The sequence below is a fragment of the Mus caroli genome, unplaced genomic scaffold, assembly GCF_978045245.1.
Source record: "Mus caroli unplaced genomic scaffold, Mus_caroli_1 scaffold_13, whole genome shotgun sequence".
Lineage (NCBI taxonomy): Eukaryota > Metazoa > Chordata > Mammalia > Rodentia > Muridae > Mus > Mus caroli.
In genome coordinates, this window is record NW_028227268.1 from 16,905,441 (window position 1) to 16,920,630 (window position 15,190).

At 38.5% G+C, this 15,190-nt stretch overlaps 1 protein-coding gene across 7 annotated transcripts in view; it reads right to left on the reverse strand.

Moving 5' to 3' along the window:
- Tlk2 (tousled like kinase 2) overlaps positions 1-15,190 on the reverse strand; it is a 99,267-nt gene that overhangs the window by 60,415 nt on the left and 23,662 nt on the right. For 4 of the 7 annotated variants that reach the window (XM_029483035.2, XM_021178491.3, XM_021178490.2 and 1 more), the window contains exons 3-6: positions 12,461-12,532; positions 11,208-11,277; positions 10,292-10,335; positions 9,468-9,563 (exon numbers count right to left, since the gene is read on the reverse strand). In XM_029483035.2, coding sequence (XP_029338895.2) covers positions 9,468-9,563; positions 10,292-10,335; positions 11,208-11,277; positions 12,461-12,532 — 282 coding nt within the window. The remainder of the gene's footprint in view (positions 1-9,467; positions 9,564-10,291; positions 10,336-11,207; positions 11,278-12,460; positions 12,533-15,190) is intronic. The other 3 variants (XM_085829484.1, XM_021178493.3, XM_085829485.1) reach the window with 2 other exon arrangements.

Below are 15,190 nucleotides of genomic sequence, written 5' to 3' on the forward strand. Positions count from 1 at the left end.
GTTCAGTAAGCCACCTCCATAAATCTCTCAATCTTACACAGGAAACGTTATTTCTATCCTATAAGTAAGCAAAAACTTAAAATACGTGCTATGTGGCTTTACAGACAAGAGTTTATGGCACTCTGAATTCTATTCTCATTATACCTCATACACAAAAGCTCTAAACTAAATGCAAGCAGAGCAAGCAAGCATCGGACAGTAAAGGGGAAACATGTGACAAGCATGTCTAGTTTACTCTAGAAATGGAAAGGATGGTTAAACATTAGCAAATCTCCTAAAATAATTCATTACACCAATAGTAGAAAAAAATTATGATTCTTCTTTTGGATCATAAAAATCAATCAACTTGTGTATTATCAGGCAACTTTAAAAAAAACTAGAAGTATCCAATTTTAATACCTAAGTGAATATTTTCTCAAAGTCACTAAAAATATTACTAAGAGTACTATAGTAGAGACCCTTCATTATTGTTGAACAGGCAAAGGTAACATGGAATAAAGAAAATTAGACAATGTGATATAAACACTGGAAAATATTTAAAAGTGTCCCTTTTGGATGAGGTAAATAATCATAAAGGAAACCAAGCAAATTAGCCAAAAATCTTCAGTAGACAGATACATAAGTACAAGATAGGTATAGCTACTACACACCAACAATCATCATCAGCAAATAGAAGAAAACCACATTGAAAATAACAAAACATCAAAAACCATGACTATGAAAATATATGTAAAGAAAACCAAACAATTTCACAGATAAACATAAAAGACAATCTACACTAGACAGGGAGCGGCAGGCAGGTCTCTGTGATGTCATGACCAGCCTGGTCTACAAAGCTAATTTCAGAACAGCCAGGCTATATGGAGAGATCCTGTCACAAAACAAGCAAGCAAGCAAGCAAACAAAGAGAAAGATAACCTAGATGGTAATATCCTGTTTTAAATGCACAAATTCCCAATTTCTCTAAAACCAGCAGAGATTTTACCTATTTTACTCTAGGCTTTGGAGGGGAAGGATAAATTCTCACCGGCTTTTATAAGATTATATTAGGAGATTACATGAAAATCATGTAGTGTTTAACAAAGAATGTTAGGGATCCAGGCAGTGGAGATACGCACCTTTAATCCTAGCACCCAGGAGGCAGAGTTCAAAGCCAGCCTGGTCTACAGAAGGAGTTTCAGGACAGTCAAGGCTACACAGAGAAACCCTGACTTGAACCCCTCTCCCTCGCAAAAAAAGCATTAGGAAAACCTTACTAGATATCAAAACAAGCTACAGAACTACTTTCAAAATGACATTCCTGTAATCCCAAAACTGGAGGATGAAGTGAGGGGCACTGAATTCAGTCAGCTTTGAGTTACATGGGTGATAACTTGTCTCAAAATACTTATTTACGCATTTATATAGTTTAAGTTCTAGTGGCAAAAAAAGCAAAGAATTTAGAAACAAATCCATAAAATATGGCTCTATAATTTGTGATTAAAGCACGTTTCATAGTAAAGGGAATGCATTTATAAGATCAACACACTTATTTCTGAAGTTATACAGGAAAGAGAGATAAGCATCTTCCTGTCTTCTATCACATATAAAAATCATAACAAGAAGCTGGCTGGTAGCGGCGTTCACTTTTAATCCCAGCACTTGGGAGGCAGAGGCAGGTGGATTTCTGAGTTCGAGGCCAGCCTGGTCTACAGAGTGAGTTCCAGGACAGCAAGGGCTATACAGAGAAACCCTGTCTCGGAAAACAAAAACAAAAACAAAAACAAAAACAAAAACAAAAACAAATAAACATATCCCAAATTTGTAAACATAATTACAACATACATGACACCAAGTTAAGAATCTTAAAATGTCCTCCTAGCTAAACTGAAAAGGCCATTCAACATATGAAAAGATGTTTAATATCCCTAGAGAAAAAAAAAAAAATCAAAGTTAAATCAAAGTATTTTTCTTGGTAGAAAGATCGTAATGACAAAATTCAGTTTTAGTTGGATATGCCAAAAGAAACTAAAACTGTTGACAGAAATGTACGTAACACCATATAGTATTTATATAATATATACCTCTATATATTTCCTAAATATAACTATATAATGACAGAATCTCTCTTTGTAGTCCTGGCTGTCCCAAAACTTGAAAAACAAGCTGATGACCAAGTTGGCCTCAAACTCCCAGAGATCTACAGGCATTTCTGCCTCCCAAGTGCTAGGACTACAGGAGTACAGCGCCAATGCCCAGCTTGGAATGATCTTTGTAAATATACTTTTTGACTAAGGAATTATACAGAAGTTATTTTTGGTCGTGAGCCTAACCTTTAATGGCTGAGCCATCTGAGTGGTGATGGATCACACCTTTGATCCCAGTGCCTAGAAGGGAGAGGCAGGAGGATCTCTATGAGTTCAAGGCCAGCCTAGTCTACAGAGTGAGTTCCAGGAGAGCCTGTCTCAAAAGGCAAAACAAACAATAAAGTATTTACAAAGGAGACATTAATTACAATGACAACACAACTTATAAAACAAATATTTATAGGACACTGAATAAATTAATATGACTGAAATAAGGAAAACTAGCACCAACTAGTACAAACATACATGTATATATACATGTACATACATGTATATATCCTGAAGGACCTAGAAACACTTGCCAACTGCCTGTGGGGAGTGAGGGTAGGGCTGATGATTGCTCGGAATGTGCTTAGCTATATCCCCAGTTCTCTGGGAGTAGAGGATGGGGGGAGGAGATCGGTCTCACTATATAGCTCTGGCTTTCATGGCATTCACTCTGTAACCAGGCTACCTCTAACTCAGATCTGTCAGAATCTGCCTGACTCTGTCTCCCAAATACTGGTGTTTAAAAGGCATGCACTACCACACCTGGCTTTTCCCAGATCATTCTATTTCCCAGATCATTTTATGTCTGAGACAGTCTCACTGAATGGCATATACTGGTTCTCAGCTTGCTCTGTAGCCAAGGTGGGCCTTTGTAGAAATGGCTGTTTTGTAGAGACTTTATAATCTGTTTATCAGGAAAAACGTCAAAGTCATAGTATGTATTTTAACCCACATCTAATTTTATCTTACTTCAAAATCATTAGATTTTATTTGTATGACTCTTTTGCCTGTATGCATGTATGTGCGGTATATGTATGCCTGTTGGATACCCTGGAGTTACAGGTTATGAGCCATTGTGGGTGCCAGACACAAGTGCGCGTAACTGCGCGCTCTCTCTAGCCCTTGGTCTGGGTATTCAGCAGACTAACCTCAAACACATGACCCTCTATCTTCAACTTCACAAGTGCTGGGATTGCAGCTGTGCACTATAATGTCTGGCTACTTAACTATTCATTAGAGAAAGTAAAAGTAAGATAAATATATCAAATTCTACTGACAAATGAATTCAGGTTTCCAATCTACACGTAACTAGTCCTCAATATCAACACTTTACCTTACCAAACCTAACACCAGTCTGAGTCTGTGCAGTGCAGCACTGTGGTAACCGCTCATTACAGTGTACTCACTAAGTCAACTTTTCTGCCCTTCAGTCAATAAATATCCATAAGGTCTAAAGTCTTTAACTAAACAAAGGCAGGTTAGGATATTTGAATAAATCTTTCCCTGGAAAGCAAATTTAAAGACCTGACACAGGCCAGGGATACAGCTAAACCCTTCAATTCCTAGACATCACAGATAAACAAACATGGCTGGGTGCATGCCTTAATCCACAACAAGTTCCAGGCCAGCATAGTCAAGACTTTTTATCAAAGCAGCAATTTTTAAAGGGGCAGGATAAATATCTTTAAAGAACATACAAACACCAGGGATGTGATAAAACATACAGGATCTGCTATGACAAAACCTAAGAGCACACGATAAATAAAACATCAAAGTCATATATGGCACCAATATGTCAAGTAATCTCTGACCCAAAGCCCAACCAAGTAGAGAGCTTAACAGGAAACACTTTCCACTTCAAGGTGGGTTCTTTGACAGCTGAAACAAACACCAAAAATAAACCAACCAAACAAATATGGGCCTTAAATGTGATGAGATTATAACAGAAAGCTAAACTCTCTAGAAACTAAAACTCAAATATTCTCCCTCAAAGAACAAATATATCTTCACAGTCAAAAATAATTTTTCAAGAACTCTAAGTTATACATCATTAGAAAACAGTGTAAAGTTAAATAAAACCACCAAAACAAAAAACAAGAAAAATGAAAGCAGAAACTAATAAAAACCTCAGATGCCAGAATTATCAGATACTGACTATAAAATCATGTGTACAAGATTTAGAAAAATAAGAGATCAATGGTAAAATACTTGCTGAGCAAGACCTGTGGTTTGACCCCTACAATCACAATAAAGATTTTTAAAAATAAAGAGGCCTGGAGAGATGGCTCAGCAGTTAAGAGCATATTATACTCTTGTAGAGGACCCTGGTTCAGTTCCCAGCACCTATACTATCTATAACCCCAGTGCCAAAAGGTTATGACATCCTCTTCTGACATGGGCATAAGGTACACACACGTTTCACATACATATACACAAGCAAACAGTCACACATTAAAATTTTAAATCTTTAAAAAGTAAACAAAGCTTGAAAGATGTAGGTAAACAGCAGAGAGTTTTTTTTGTTTTGTTTTGTTTTTTTAAGCAGTAAGAGGACTCAGGATAGAAATAGTTCATAGTATCATAGTAGAGCACTTGTTTAGCATGTGGCAAGGTCCTGGAGATTGAGCCAGGGAAGGCAGTTTGGAAACTGAGGGGCAAGCAGCAATAATCTACAAAAAAGCATACACGACAGAAGACTATATAGATGTGAAGTTAGGAGACAAGGGGAAATGATGCCTGTGTGCTCTGCTAACAGCAGAAAACACACAGTGCAGAGATACCTAGGAGACAATAACTATTAATTATTCAAAACTGGAGAAGCATACCAACTCACAGATCCCAAGACTCCAAAGAGTCATAACCAAGAAGATAATTCAAAATGACACACACTGAAACTTCAGAATACCAAAAAAAGCAGCCAGAGCAGATAGCTAAGGATCTAGCTCAGTGACAGAGCATTTATCTGGTATGAATTAGATCCTGAGTTCAATCCCCAGTACAATAAAAAGTAAAAACGAGTAAAGAGCAGGCCCGGAGCCAAGCAGGGTGGCAAACACCTGTAATCCCAGAGTTTGGTAGGTGAGGCAGGAGGATCAGAAATTAAGTTCATCCTTACACTACATAGCAATTTCAAGGCTAGCCCATGTCACATAAGACATTGTCTCAATCAATCAATACCAAAGGATTAAATAAATGCAATAAATATAGCAGTTCCCTTAAGAGAAAATTTTATATAATATATGAAAGAAAAATCCAACTATATTATATTGGCCAGGAATCATATTAACAAAAAGCTGATTGTACATAAAATGAAATACTAAGAACACATAATGGTTTGGATATACTAAAATCACACAAACCACATTTGAAGAAGAGCTTTGAATTGACTCAGCAATTAAGGGCACTGTCTGCTCTTCCAGAAGACCTGAGTTTGATTCTAAGCACTACATGGCAGTTCACAACTGTCTATTACTGAGGTAAAGGGATCAGACACCCTCTTCTGGACTCTTCAGATACTGCACACAAGTGGTACACAAATATATAAACACAGGCCAAATACCAATATAAATGAAATAACCTAAAATAAAGAGCTTCAAGTAAATAAAGTCACCTAATATATAGGTAAAGTTTAACATAAATACATAAGCAACTCCTACAGTCAGAATGAGAAATACCCACACCTGCCTTAGTAACTGATAAAACAAGCAGATGATCCGATTTAAATAAAGCCTGCTGCATATCAAGCAATGCTTTTTCTTTTCTTCTTCTTCAACCTGTTTCTTTATGTAGATCTGGCTGTCCTGGAACTCACTCTGTAGACGAGATAGGTCTTGAACTCAAGAGAACCGCCTGCCTTTGCCTCCTGAGTGCTGAGATTAAAGGTGTGCACCACCACTATAGCAAGCAATATTCTGAACTAAGCTGTACTCTCCAGCCTAAACTGTATGCTTAAGAAAGGTAACTTAATGGCACAACTAAGCTGTAGTTAAATGTGCCTGCTTAGAGTAACAGTGAAACTCTAAGGAAAAGCAGTTACCATGGAAACAAGATTACCTCCAGCATAGAAGTGGGATACATTCAGGGACTTAAGGAAGGACATCTTAGTTTACAGACTCCTGCAAAGTTTACTTCTTGTATGTGATGGTTATAACTACTTTTATAATCTTTTTTACAATCTTGTTATTGAAAGGCCAAAGAAAAATATTTTAAGCTTTAAAGGACCATTCTTTTCTATCATATATTGTTTGTTAAAAAATTTTAAACATTCCTTGCTTGTCAGCTGTCATGACTTTTGCCAACTCCTTCATGAAAATGTTCACGTTTTATGCACATTTTTTATTTAAAATAAATATTCAACAAAAAGTACAAAAAAATCATTAATGGGGCTTTGGAAGCAACTCAGCAACAGAACATTTGCTAGGCAAGTGCAAGACCCTAAAAATGTTCAGTACTTAGCATCCCCCACCCCACCCCCACGCCACAAAGGAGAGGGACACAAAATGACACCTCTTCACTTTCTTTATCTTCCCTTTGAACAATTTTGAGAGGCCACTGGGTCCCAAGCATTTTTGATGCTAGAGGTTGAAAAACTGAACAAGATATTATCTCTTCCATGCCAAATAAAGGGAATGACTAAAAAATAACTTCAGTTTTACATAATAAAACTGGAAGAAAAGCAAAACCAAAAACTGTAACAGATGAAAATAGCAGTGAACAAGAAATACAGCAAGGTGCCTTCTCTCACAAGACTAATACTTGAGGACAAAGAGATAGGTAATGAGTTAATAGTTAAAAATTAGGACAAATTATTAAATAAAAATGTACTACTATTAAGGCTGAGGGGATGGCTCAGTTGGTAAAGCACTTGCCCTGAAAACACAAAGAGCTGAGGTGGATCCCTAGATCCCACTAAAGAACAGCTAGGCATGGTGGCACATGCCTTTCATCCCAGCACTCAGAAGGCAGAGGCCGGTGTGAGGCCAGCCTCAGCCTGGTTTAATATAATTGTCTCACCAGCTCCCTAATGAAATGAAACAAAACCAAAAAGATAAAACTAAAGAGGTAGGGAGAGCTGGGTGTGGGACACTTGACCCCAAGTCTGACAACCTGAGTCTGATCTCCTGAATCCATATGGTAAGAGAGAACCAACATCCATGAGTTATCGTCTCACCTGTATATACATCCTGTGATATGTGTGTGTATTTACTCATACATGCAGGTGGGTGTGGTGTGTGTGTGTGTGGGTGTGTGTGTGCCACCCACACACCAGCATGGTGGCATATACATGAAATTCCAAAACTGAAGAAACAGAGACAGACAAATCATTGCCAGCCAGCCTAGCCTACTAGGCAAGTTCCAGCCAAGTGAGTGATCATGTCTCAAAAAAAAGATGGATGGCACATGAGGAATGACATCCATCCAAGGTTGTCTTCTGGCATATGTGTGCACATGTGTGCACACACACATGGACAAGTAGGTACATCCTTACACACAAAAAAATATTAAAGCTATACTATATACTAATAACAATAAACAATCTACAATAAACAGGACAATATCAATAAATCTCACAAAAGTAATACTGAATACAGAGAACCAAACACAACAATACATATTTATGATTTTATGGATAGCAGCTATACCTAGTGGCAGAGAAAGGGCTAGAATGGCAAGAAACACAATGGTGATGTTTTAGGGCTAGTAATATTTGGTTTCTTATGCTGGTACAGTTTGTGAAAACTATTGACAACTGTTTGTGTATTCTTCTGAAAATCGATACCAATTTAAAAAATTAAGTATATATCAAAATTTGTGTATGGAGGGAAGGGATGGGAGGTAGAACAAAAAACTGTGAGACAGAGGGAACAGAGGCAATTACAAACACTAAGAGAAATGGGTAGAGAAATGGCTAGATGGGCAGAAGCACTTGCCATGCACGCAAGATGACCTGAGTTCAAATCCCCAGTACTCACAAAAAAAGCTGCATAAAGGTAATAAATGTCTGCCGCCCAAATACGCCTACAGTGGAAAAGCAGGCACAGAAAATCCAAAACCTTTCAGGCCAGGTGACCTGATACATGTAGCAGTGGTGAGACCCCTTCTCAAACAAGGCGTAAGGCAAGGACAGACACCCCAAGTTATAGTCTGTGGCAAGTGCATGCCTAAGCATGTGCTCATGAGTGTGCGAGCGTGCGCACACGCACGTGCGCACACACACACACACACAAAGCAATACTGCAAACAGAGAACCAGGTATAAGAAAATGATATTTTAGAGAGTCTAGGCTCTGTTAAGGTCATTTTTGAACAACATCCTATTAAAGAGGTTGCTGGTATCTGGCAGTGAATGGTTCCGTACAAGAAAACAGCAGTACAAAGGCCTTGAGCAGCAGGATGCCTCACAATACTCAAGGAAGCCTCGTGCAGTACAGGAAAGACTGCTGTACAGGAGACAAGTAGGCAAGAACAAAGAGCATCAGGAGCTACTAAGCCATGTAGCTATATTACAGAAGCCACTCAATTCTGCAGGGCTGGCAAATGCACTTTACAATTCCTTGAGCTCTGAAACTACATGAGACAACATGAAAGCCATACTGTGGATTGAACCTAGCTAGGGCCTTGCAAATTCTAGGCAAACACAAAGTTGCATCCCAGCCATTTTTTTTTTTTAACTTAACTTTTACTTTAACCCCAGCTCCTTAAATCTGACATAAAGACAGATAAGTCACATTGTAGAGTGTCAACAAATTATCTAAAGGTACTGGAGCAAAGTAATATAAAACCCTACATTAGCTAGTTCAGGAAGCTAGTTCAGGAAGCAACATCAACACTACTCAATTTTAGATCCTTTGCCTGATGGGCAGTGCTAACCTAACTTTATAGGAACCAGCTTTCCTAGCCTTTGTCCTCCTTTTTTAAAGCCTTGAAATCTCACTTAAAGGATGAAAACAAACCAATCTCAAATACATTATGTTTTCTACCACATCAGTGAGAAAGCCTAAAAGATATGGATATCAGAAGCTGATTAAATTTTTAAAAGGAAGAAAAGAAATTAGAATTTGGCAATGGTTTAAAACCCAACGTCTGATTGGAATTACTTTCTTAACAGACTGGTAAATTGGACAGGCTTACAGGCAATTAAAGAGCTGCCATTAAGAACCAAAGAATGGACTAACTCTGAGAGAGTTGACTTGCTAATGAAAGATGTCAATCTAAGTAAGTGATTTATAGGCAACAGCATAAAGTTTACTCCCTCGTTCCTTATGGGTAATTAATGGAAGAGAAATGGCTTCAGTGTTCCTGGGCTACTGGTCTCCTATATAATAGGTGTCAAATTCTCCAGGTGAATGCTTACCGGTAAGGGATTGGATAAGGAATGTTGCGGTGAGGATCGTGCAACTGGTGGAACACTTCTGCCAGGGCTGGTTCCTGGCCCGCTTCCCCCAGCAAACTGGCCAACAGGGAAAAATGGATATGAATAATTCAAAACAGTACCATGCTTCAGAGGAGAGTAAAAGATTAATATACAAACAGGTCTTAATTATACATGGCCCTTTAAGTCAATACATCTCATTCTAGAGATAAAATGCCATGTAAGCCAAATTTATCTTTTCAATGAGAGTTTTGAGAAAGAGCTCCCAAAGAAATGTAACAAGATACATAGAAAACATGGGTTGAAGCTGAAAGTACGCATGGTTTTGGACAGACATGAGAAAAGAATGCATCTCCCCACCCCCACTTGGTCTCAAAATACATGAGGCAGAAAGACAGTAGTGCAGAAGTCGTTAGTGATCTTTAGTAACCACTTAACAATGAGTCACTGAGTTCACTACACATACATTTCACTAAGCTAAGGGGAAGGGACCCAAGGAGAGACAAGTCCTTGTACCTTAATCACTGAGAGACACAAAACCTAATCTGGCCAAGAGAAAGTGCATTCCATATGTGGATTCTTCTATCATCACAGACAAGACACATGATACAAAATTTAAACCTAGCAAACCTGCAGCAGTCCTTCTAATTACAAGATGGGCAACATTAGTTTGATGAAGATGGAAAGAGAAGGGCAAGATCACAGTAAAAGCCAAACACTACTTTCTAACGCCTTAAATAAACAAGAGTATTATGAAGTTGTTTAAAGATACTGGAGGTTGTTTTTTAACCCCCAATTTAACTTACCTCAAAGTAATCACTAATTTTATGTCCCCTAGGAGTGCCTTTCCCTGAAAATGAAACCAAAGTTAGGTACAGTTTTTCCAATGCACACATAAGCCATCATCACTGAAATGCATGTTAAAGCGCAGTAACTGACCAATCACAATGTGGTCATCTTAAGTGTGTCAGCTTTACTTTTAACAAATGATACAAACCTGTACACTAAGATTACCTTATCTCTTCTATGTAACAAGTAACTAAATGAACACTGATGGGAATTTTTCACACCTTGTTTTAAAAATATACACGCTAAAATCAGGAAACAAAAATCATCTATAATCCACATCCCAATTTAAGAAACCAAGATTCAAACAAATGCATCAGAACTAAAGAGCTGATCACCTTTTACATAACTTTGTAATCTTGGAAGGACTTCCCTCACACAAGACAGAATGACTTTAACTACGGATTTTTAAAAGGGAACATCAATGCAAAAAGACTGGGAATTCCAGTCCTTAAACAGGACAGGGAAAGGCTAAAGCATTTTTTTTCCTTTCCTTGACTATATATTTAACAGTGTAACTATCACTGATACAAACTTCATCCCAGTAGGTTCCTATGGAAGAGTTCTGTAGATGAAACCATTTCTGGCTACCACTACTAACAAAACTCCAATGTGCCCTCTTTCCCATGATTCCTGTTTGGTCTGAAGAAAAGTCTGTGGTAAGAAAATCACTCAAGTACACAAGGAAAACAGAGTCCCCAAAGATCTGACACTGTTTCGTCAATGTGTGTCAAATGGCAAGTATATAATAGCCTAATACTCCCTAAAACACAGAAACCTCTGTCAGGGATCCTTCAAAGCAAACAAATCACGTGCTGGGAGTTAGATCATTTCACGGACGCTAACACCCTGGGTTTAATGTAAAATGACCACTACCTTGGCTAGTGTCATATGGCTCAGCTTTCCTTTTCCGATTTCGCTGGTCATTCTGCTTTTTCTCAGGAGTCTGTTAAATACCATGCATGTCACAATTAGAATATTGGTAAATTTTCACATTAGGATAACAGAGTATATGCAAAATATTATAGATATAAAAGAGTTATAACTGGCACAGACAAGTCTTAAATCAGTGTCCTGCTTTTGGGACAGAGAAACAGTAAAAGTACAGGGTCTTTAATCAAACCTAAACAACTTTTAGAAAGTTATTTAAAATATCAAACTTTCAACATACTCATCAGTAATTCAGAATTGTCACAAAATTTAAGATGTTTTAGCAGTATGGTAGCCCATGCCTGTAATCCCATTAGCAGGAAACTGTGGCAAGATCTCACATTCAAGGCCTGCCTGAGTACGCACTAAGACCTGTCACATGAAAGTATTTTTGAAGGACAAATGTCAATTCATATAGCAGGTTTTCAAACAACTTCAAAAGTGCTTAAACCCAATCCTTTACAAAGAAAGGCCCAGGCTGGAGAGATGGCTCAGTGGTTAAGAGCACTGACTGCTCTCCCAGAGGTCCTGAGTTCAAATCCCAACAACCACACAATGGCTCACAACCATCTGTAATGAGATCAGATGCCCTTTCCGGTGTTTCTGAAAAACAACTACAGTGTACTTAACATATAATACATAAATCTTTAAGAAAAAAAGGGGGGAGGATTTAAAATTAAGGCCTGAATGTCTGTTCAACTAACTAAATTTATAGAAAGCTTCACAGTACAAAGCAAGTAATTGACTTAAGACTTGCACCTATATCCATGTGGGTAAGTTATCTACTTAATACTATCTTCCAGCTAAGCAGGAAAAAATGGAAACTAAACAACAAAAAGTCTTTCAAATGCTACTGCTAAATTCAGCCAGGGACCTACTCTATAGAGTACAGAGAAGTATTAGAACTCAAGAGTAACTAGCTAATTTGCTATAATGACAAATCTCCCACCTTTATTAAAAAACTAAGGCTCCTAAAACCATCCCTCCCCGCACCCCACCCCACCCCCAAAAGAAGATGTAAAAAGGAGAAAGAAAAGGCCTATGTATGAGTATAGTAAAAATGTGACAGGGCCACATCAAAGCTGCACCAAGACAACAGCACACCACTCCACTAAAATGCCCTGCAGTTCCATGGTGCTACCCTTGAACCCAGACTAAAGGTATAAACATGAGAACAGTGTTGTTTAGGAATGGCTTACCTCTACTTCCTTATCACTCAACGACCCCACGCTGCACAAACTCTGGTTGGAAGACTCACTGTTGAGTGGCCCCTGGAAGGAAAATGTTTTATGAGCAATTAAAGTTTTCATTTAAGATGACAGCAAACGTATGCACGAGGGATGTCACGAGGGATGTAGATTCTAACATCTAAGTCAGATTAGAGGAACCAGAAGCAGCTGTTACAAGCCCTCTAAACCAAGCTGAAAGGGATCAGCTACAACACTGTGTGTGGCCTCCACGCTCAAACTCTCTAACTATTGATAGTTTTATTTGCTTTACACATAGGCAAGTCTTCCCTTCAAGAGTATGATCATGTCCTAAAGCCATTCTTTAGGAACAATAAAAATGGCAAGTCATAAAACAGCCTCTCACGGTGACAGCGATGACAGCACCCGAGGAGGTTAATGGCTCTCTGTGAAGGCAGTCAAGGATCACTGTAACAAACACTTTGGTTTTTCAAAGAGTCTCTCTCTATAGTTCTGGTTGTCCTCAAACTCACTATGCAGACCAGACTTGCTTTCAACTCAGAGATCCATCTGCCTCTACTTCCCAAGTAAAACCAAACCAAAAAGTGTTTTCTGAAAAGCATCCTACAGAGACATGAATGAAATATTAAAAACAAGGTTACATCTCAGTACTCAGAAGGCTGAGGTCAAAGGAGCCCAAGCTAGAGACAGATAGGATCTGAAGGAGAAGAGCCTTTCTCACCCCATAGATATCCAGGCTAGGGTAAATACACAGAAAGGTTTCTCTCTGAGAAATAGCATCAGAAGTTTAACACTTCAGATTAAGGATGGCTAGAAGAGAAGACAGAGAAATAACCTTGTCCCCAAAACAAGAAACAGTAACAAATTTAGAAGGTAGAGAGAATCAATACCCAGCATTGTCACAATGTATTAGCTAACGCAAGGCAACATGGTACATACCTACAGTTCCAGCAATCATAAGTTAGGCCAGTGGAGGTTACATAGTTAAGAACCTGTCTGAAAAAAATTACACAATAGGAAATGGCAAACTACTTTATCACTAGCCTAATGTTGGTGGTGCATACCTGCTAGCCTAGCACTCTTGGAGGCAGAACATTCAGTAGTTCAAGGCAATCCTATGTAGTAAGTTTCAGGCCAGCATGAGCTACATAACATCCTGTCTAAAAAAATAAAAAAATAAAAAAAAAAAATCAAATGGCTTCATAAGATCAACAGGAAAGGAGCCTCCTCAACCTGACAAAGGACATCTGCAAGGAATCCAAAACTCAGCTGGAAATATAGCTTAGTTAATAAAGTGTCACATGTGTCACATGTGTCAGGAAGACCTGGGTTCAATCCCCAGCATCACAAAACTGAGAATGATAGTGCATGTCTCCCTATAACTAGGGAGGTAGCGGTACAAGGATCCAAAATTAAAGGACATCCTCAGCTATACAGCTCCGTCAAGACCAAGCTAGGTTGTATGAAACCTTGTCAAAGGGGTGGAGGAGGGGAGTGGGAAGAAAGGAGAGAGGCTGAAGAAATGGCTCAGAGGTTAAGAGAGAGCACTTGCTATTCTTGTAGTTCCCAACCACTGGCAACTCAGTACCAGGAGACCCAATATCCTCTTTTGTTCTCTGAGAGCAGCCCCAGACACTCACATGGTGTGTACAGCATACATCCAGGGGAAACATACATATAACATAGACAAATCTTTTTAAAAAAGAAAAGAAATGGGGGAGAGAAGTATGTCACCCTAGAACTAACTCAGTATTAATTCCTGTTTTCCCAGGAATAAAACAAGGAGGTTCACACATGCTGCTTCTAGCCAACACTAGGCTAGAAGGTCCAGTCAAGGCAACTGACAAGAAATAAAAGGCATCATATTTGAAAGAAATAGTGAAACTATTTTAATTCACACATAGTACAATCATGTTTACAGAAAACCAGAACAGACCCATTCAATTATGGCTGAAGTAAATGAAGTAAAGTGGCAACATACAAACACAAATTTTATCTCTATACATTTGCAGTAAATAATATAAATATTACATTAAGAAAACAAGTATATAGGCATAAGCATTAAAATACAGATAAATTTAATAAAGGAAGTATAAAACCTATACTCTAGAAAGTACAAACAAGGGCTGGAGAGATGGCTCAGTGGTTAAGAGCACTGACTGTTCTTCCAGAGGTTCTGAGTGCAAATCCCAGCAACCACATGGTGGCTCACAACCATCTGTAATGAGATCTGACGCCCTCTTCTGGGGTGTCTGAAGACAGCTACAGTGTACCTACATATAATAAATAAATCTTAAAAAAAAAAAGTACAAACAAGGATTCAAGGAAATGTAGAACATAAATACTGGGTATGAAGTGTGCGCCTTTAACCCAGAACTTGGGAGGCAGAGACTGGCTGCCCATCATCTACTGAGTTCCAGGTCAGCCAGGCTAAAGGAGGGTAAGACTGTCTTAAAATAAGTAAACAACATATATATATATATATATATATATATATATATATATACACACATACACACACACACACTCTCCCCCCTCCCCACCATGCTTGTAGGTCAGAAGACTTAATATGGCTGCGATGGCAACATTTCCATCTCACCAATTTACTGATACTCCCAGCTAGTGTTCTACTGATTTTCTTATATTAAGCTGGGGGCAGAAAGATGGCTCAGTGAGTAAAATCTCTGCTTGTACAAACCACCTGAGTTCAATCCCCAGAAC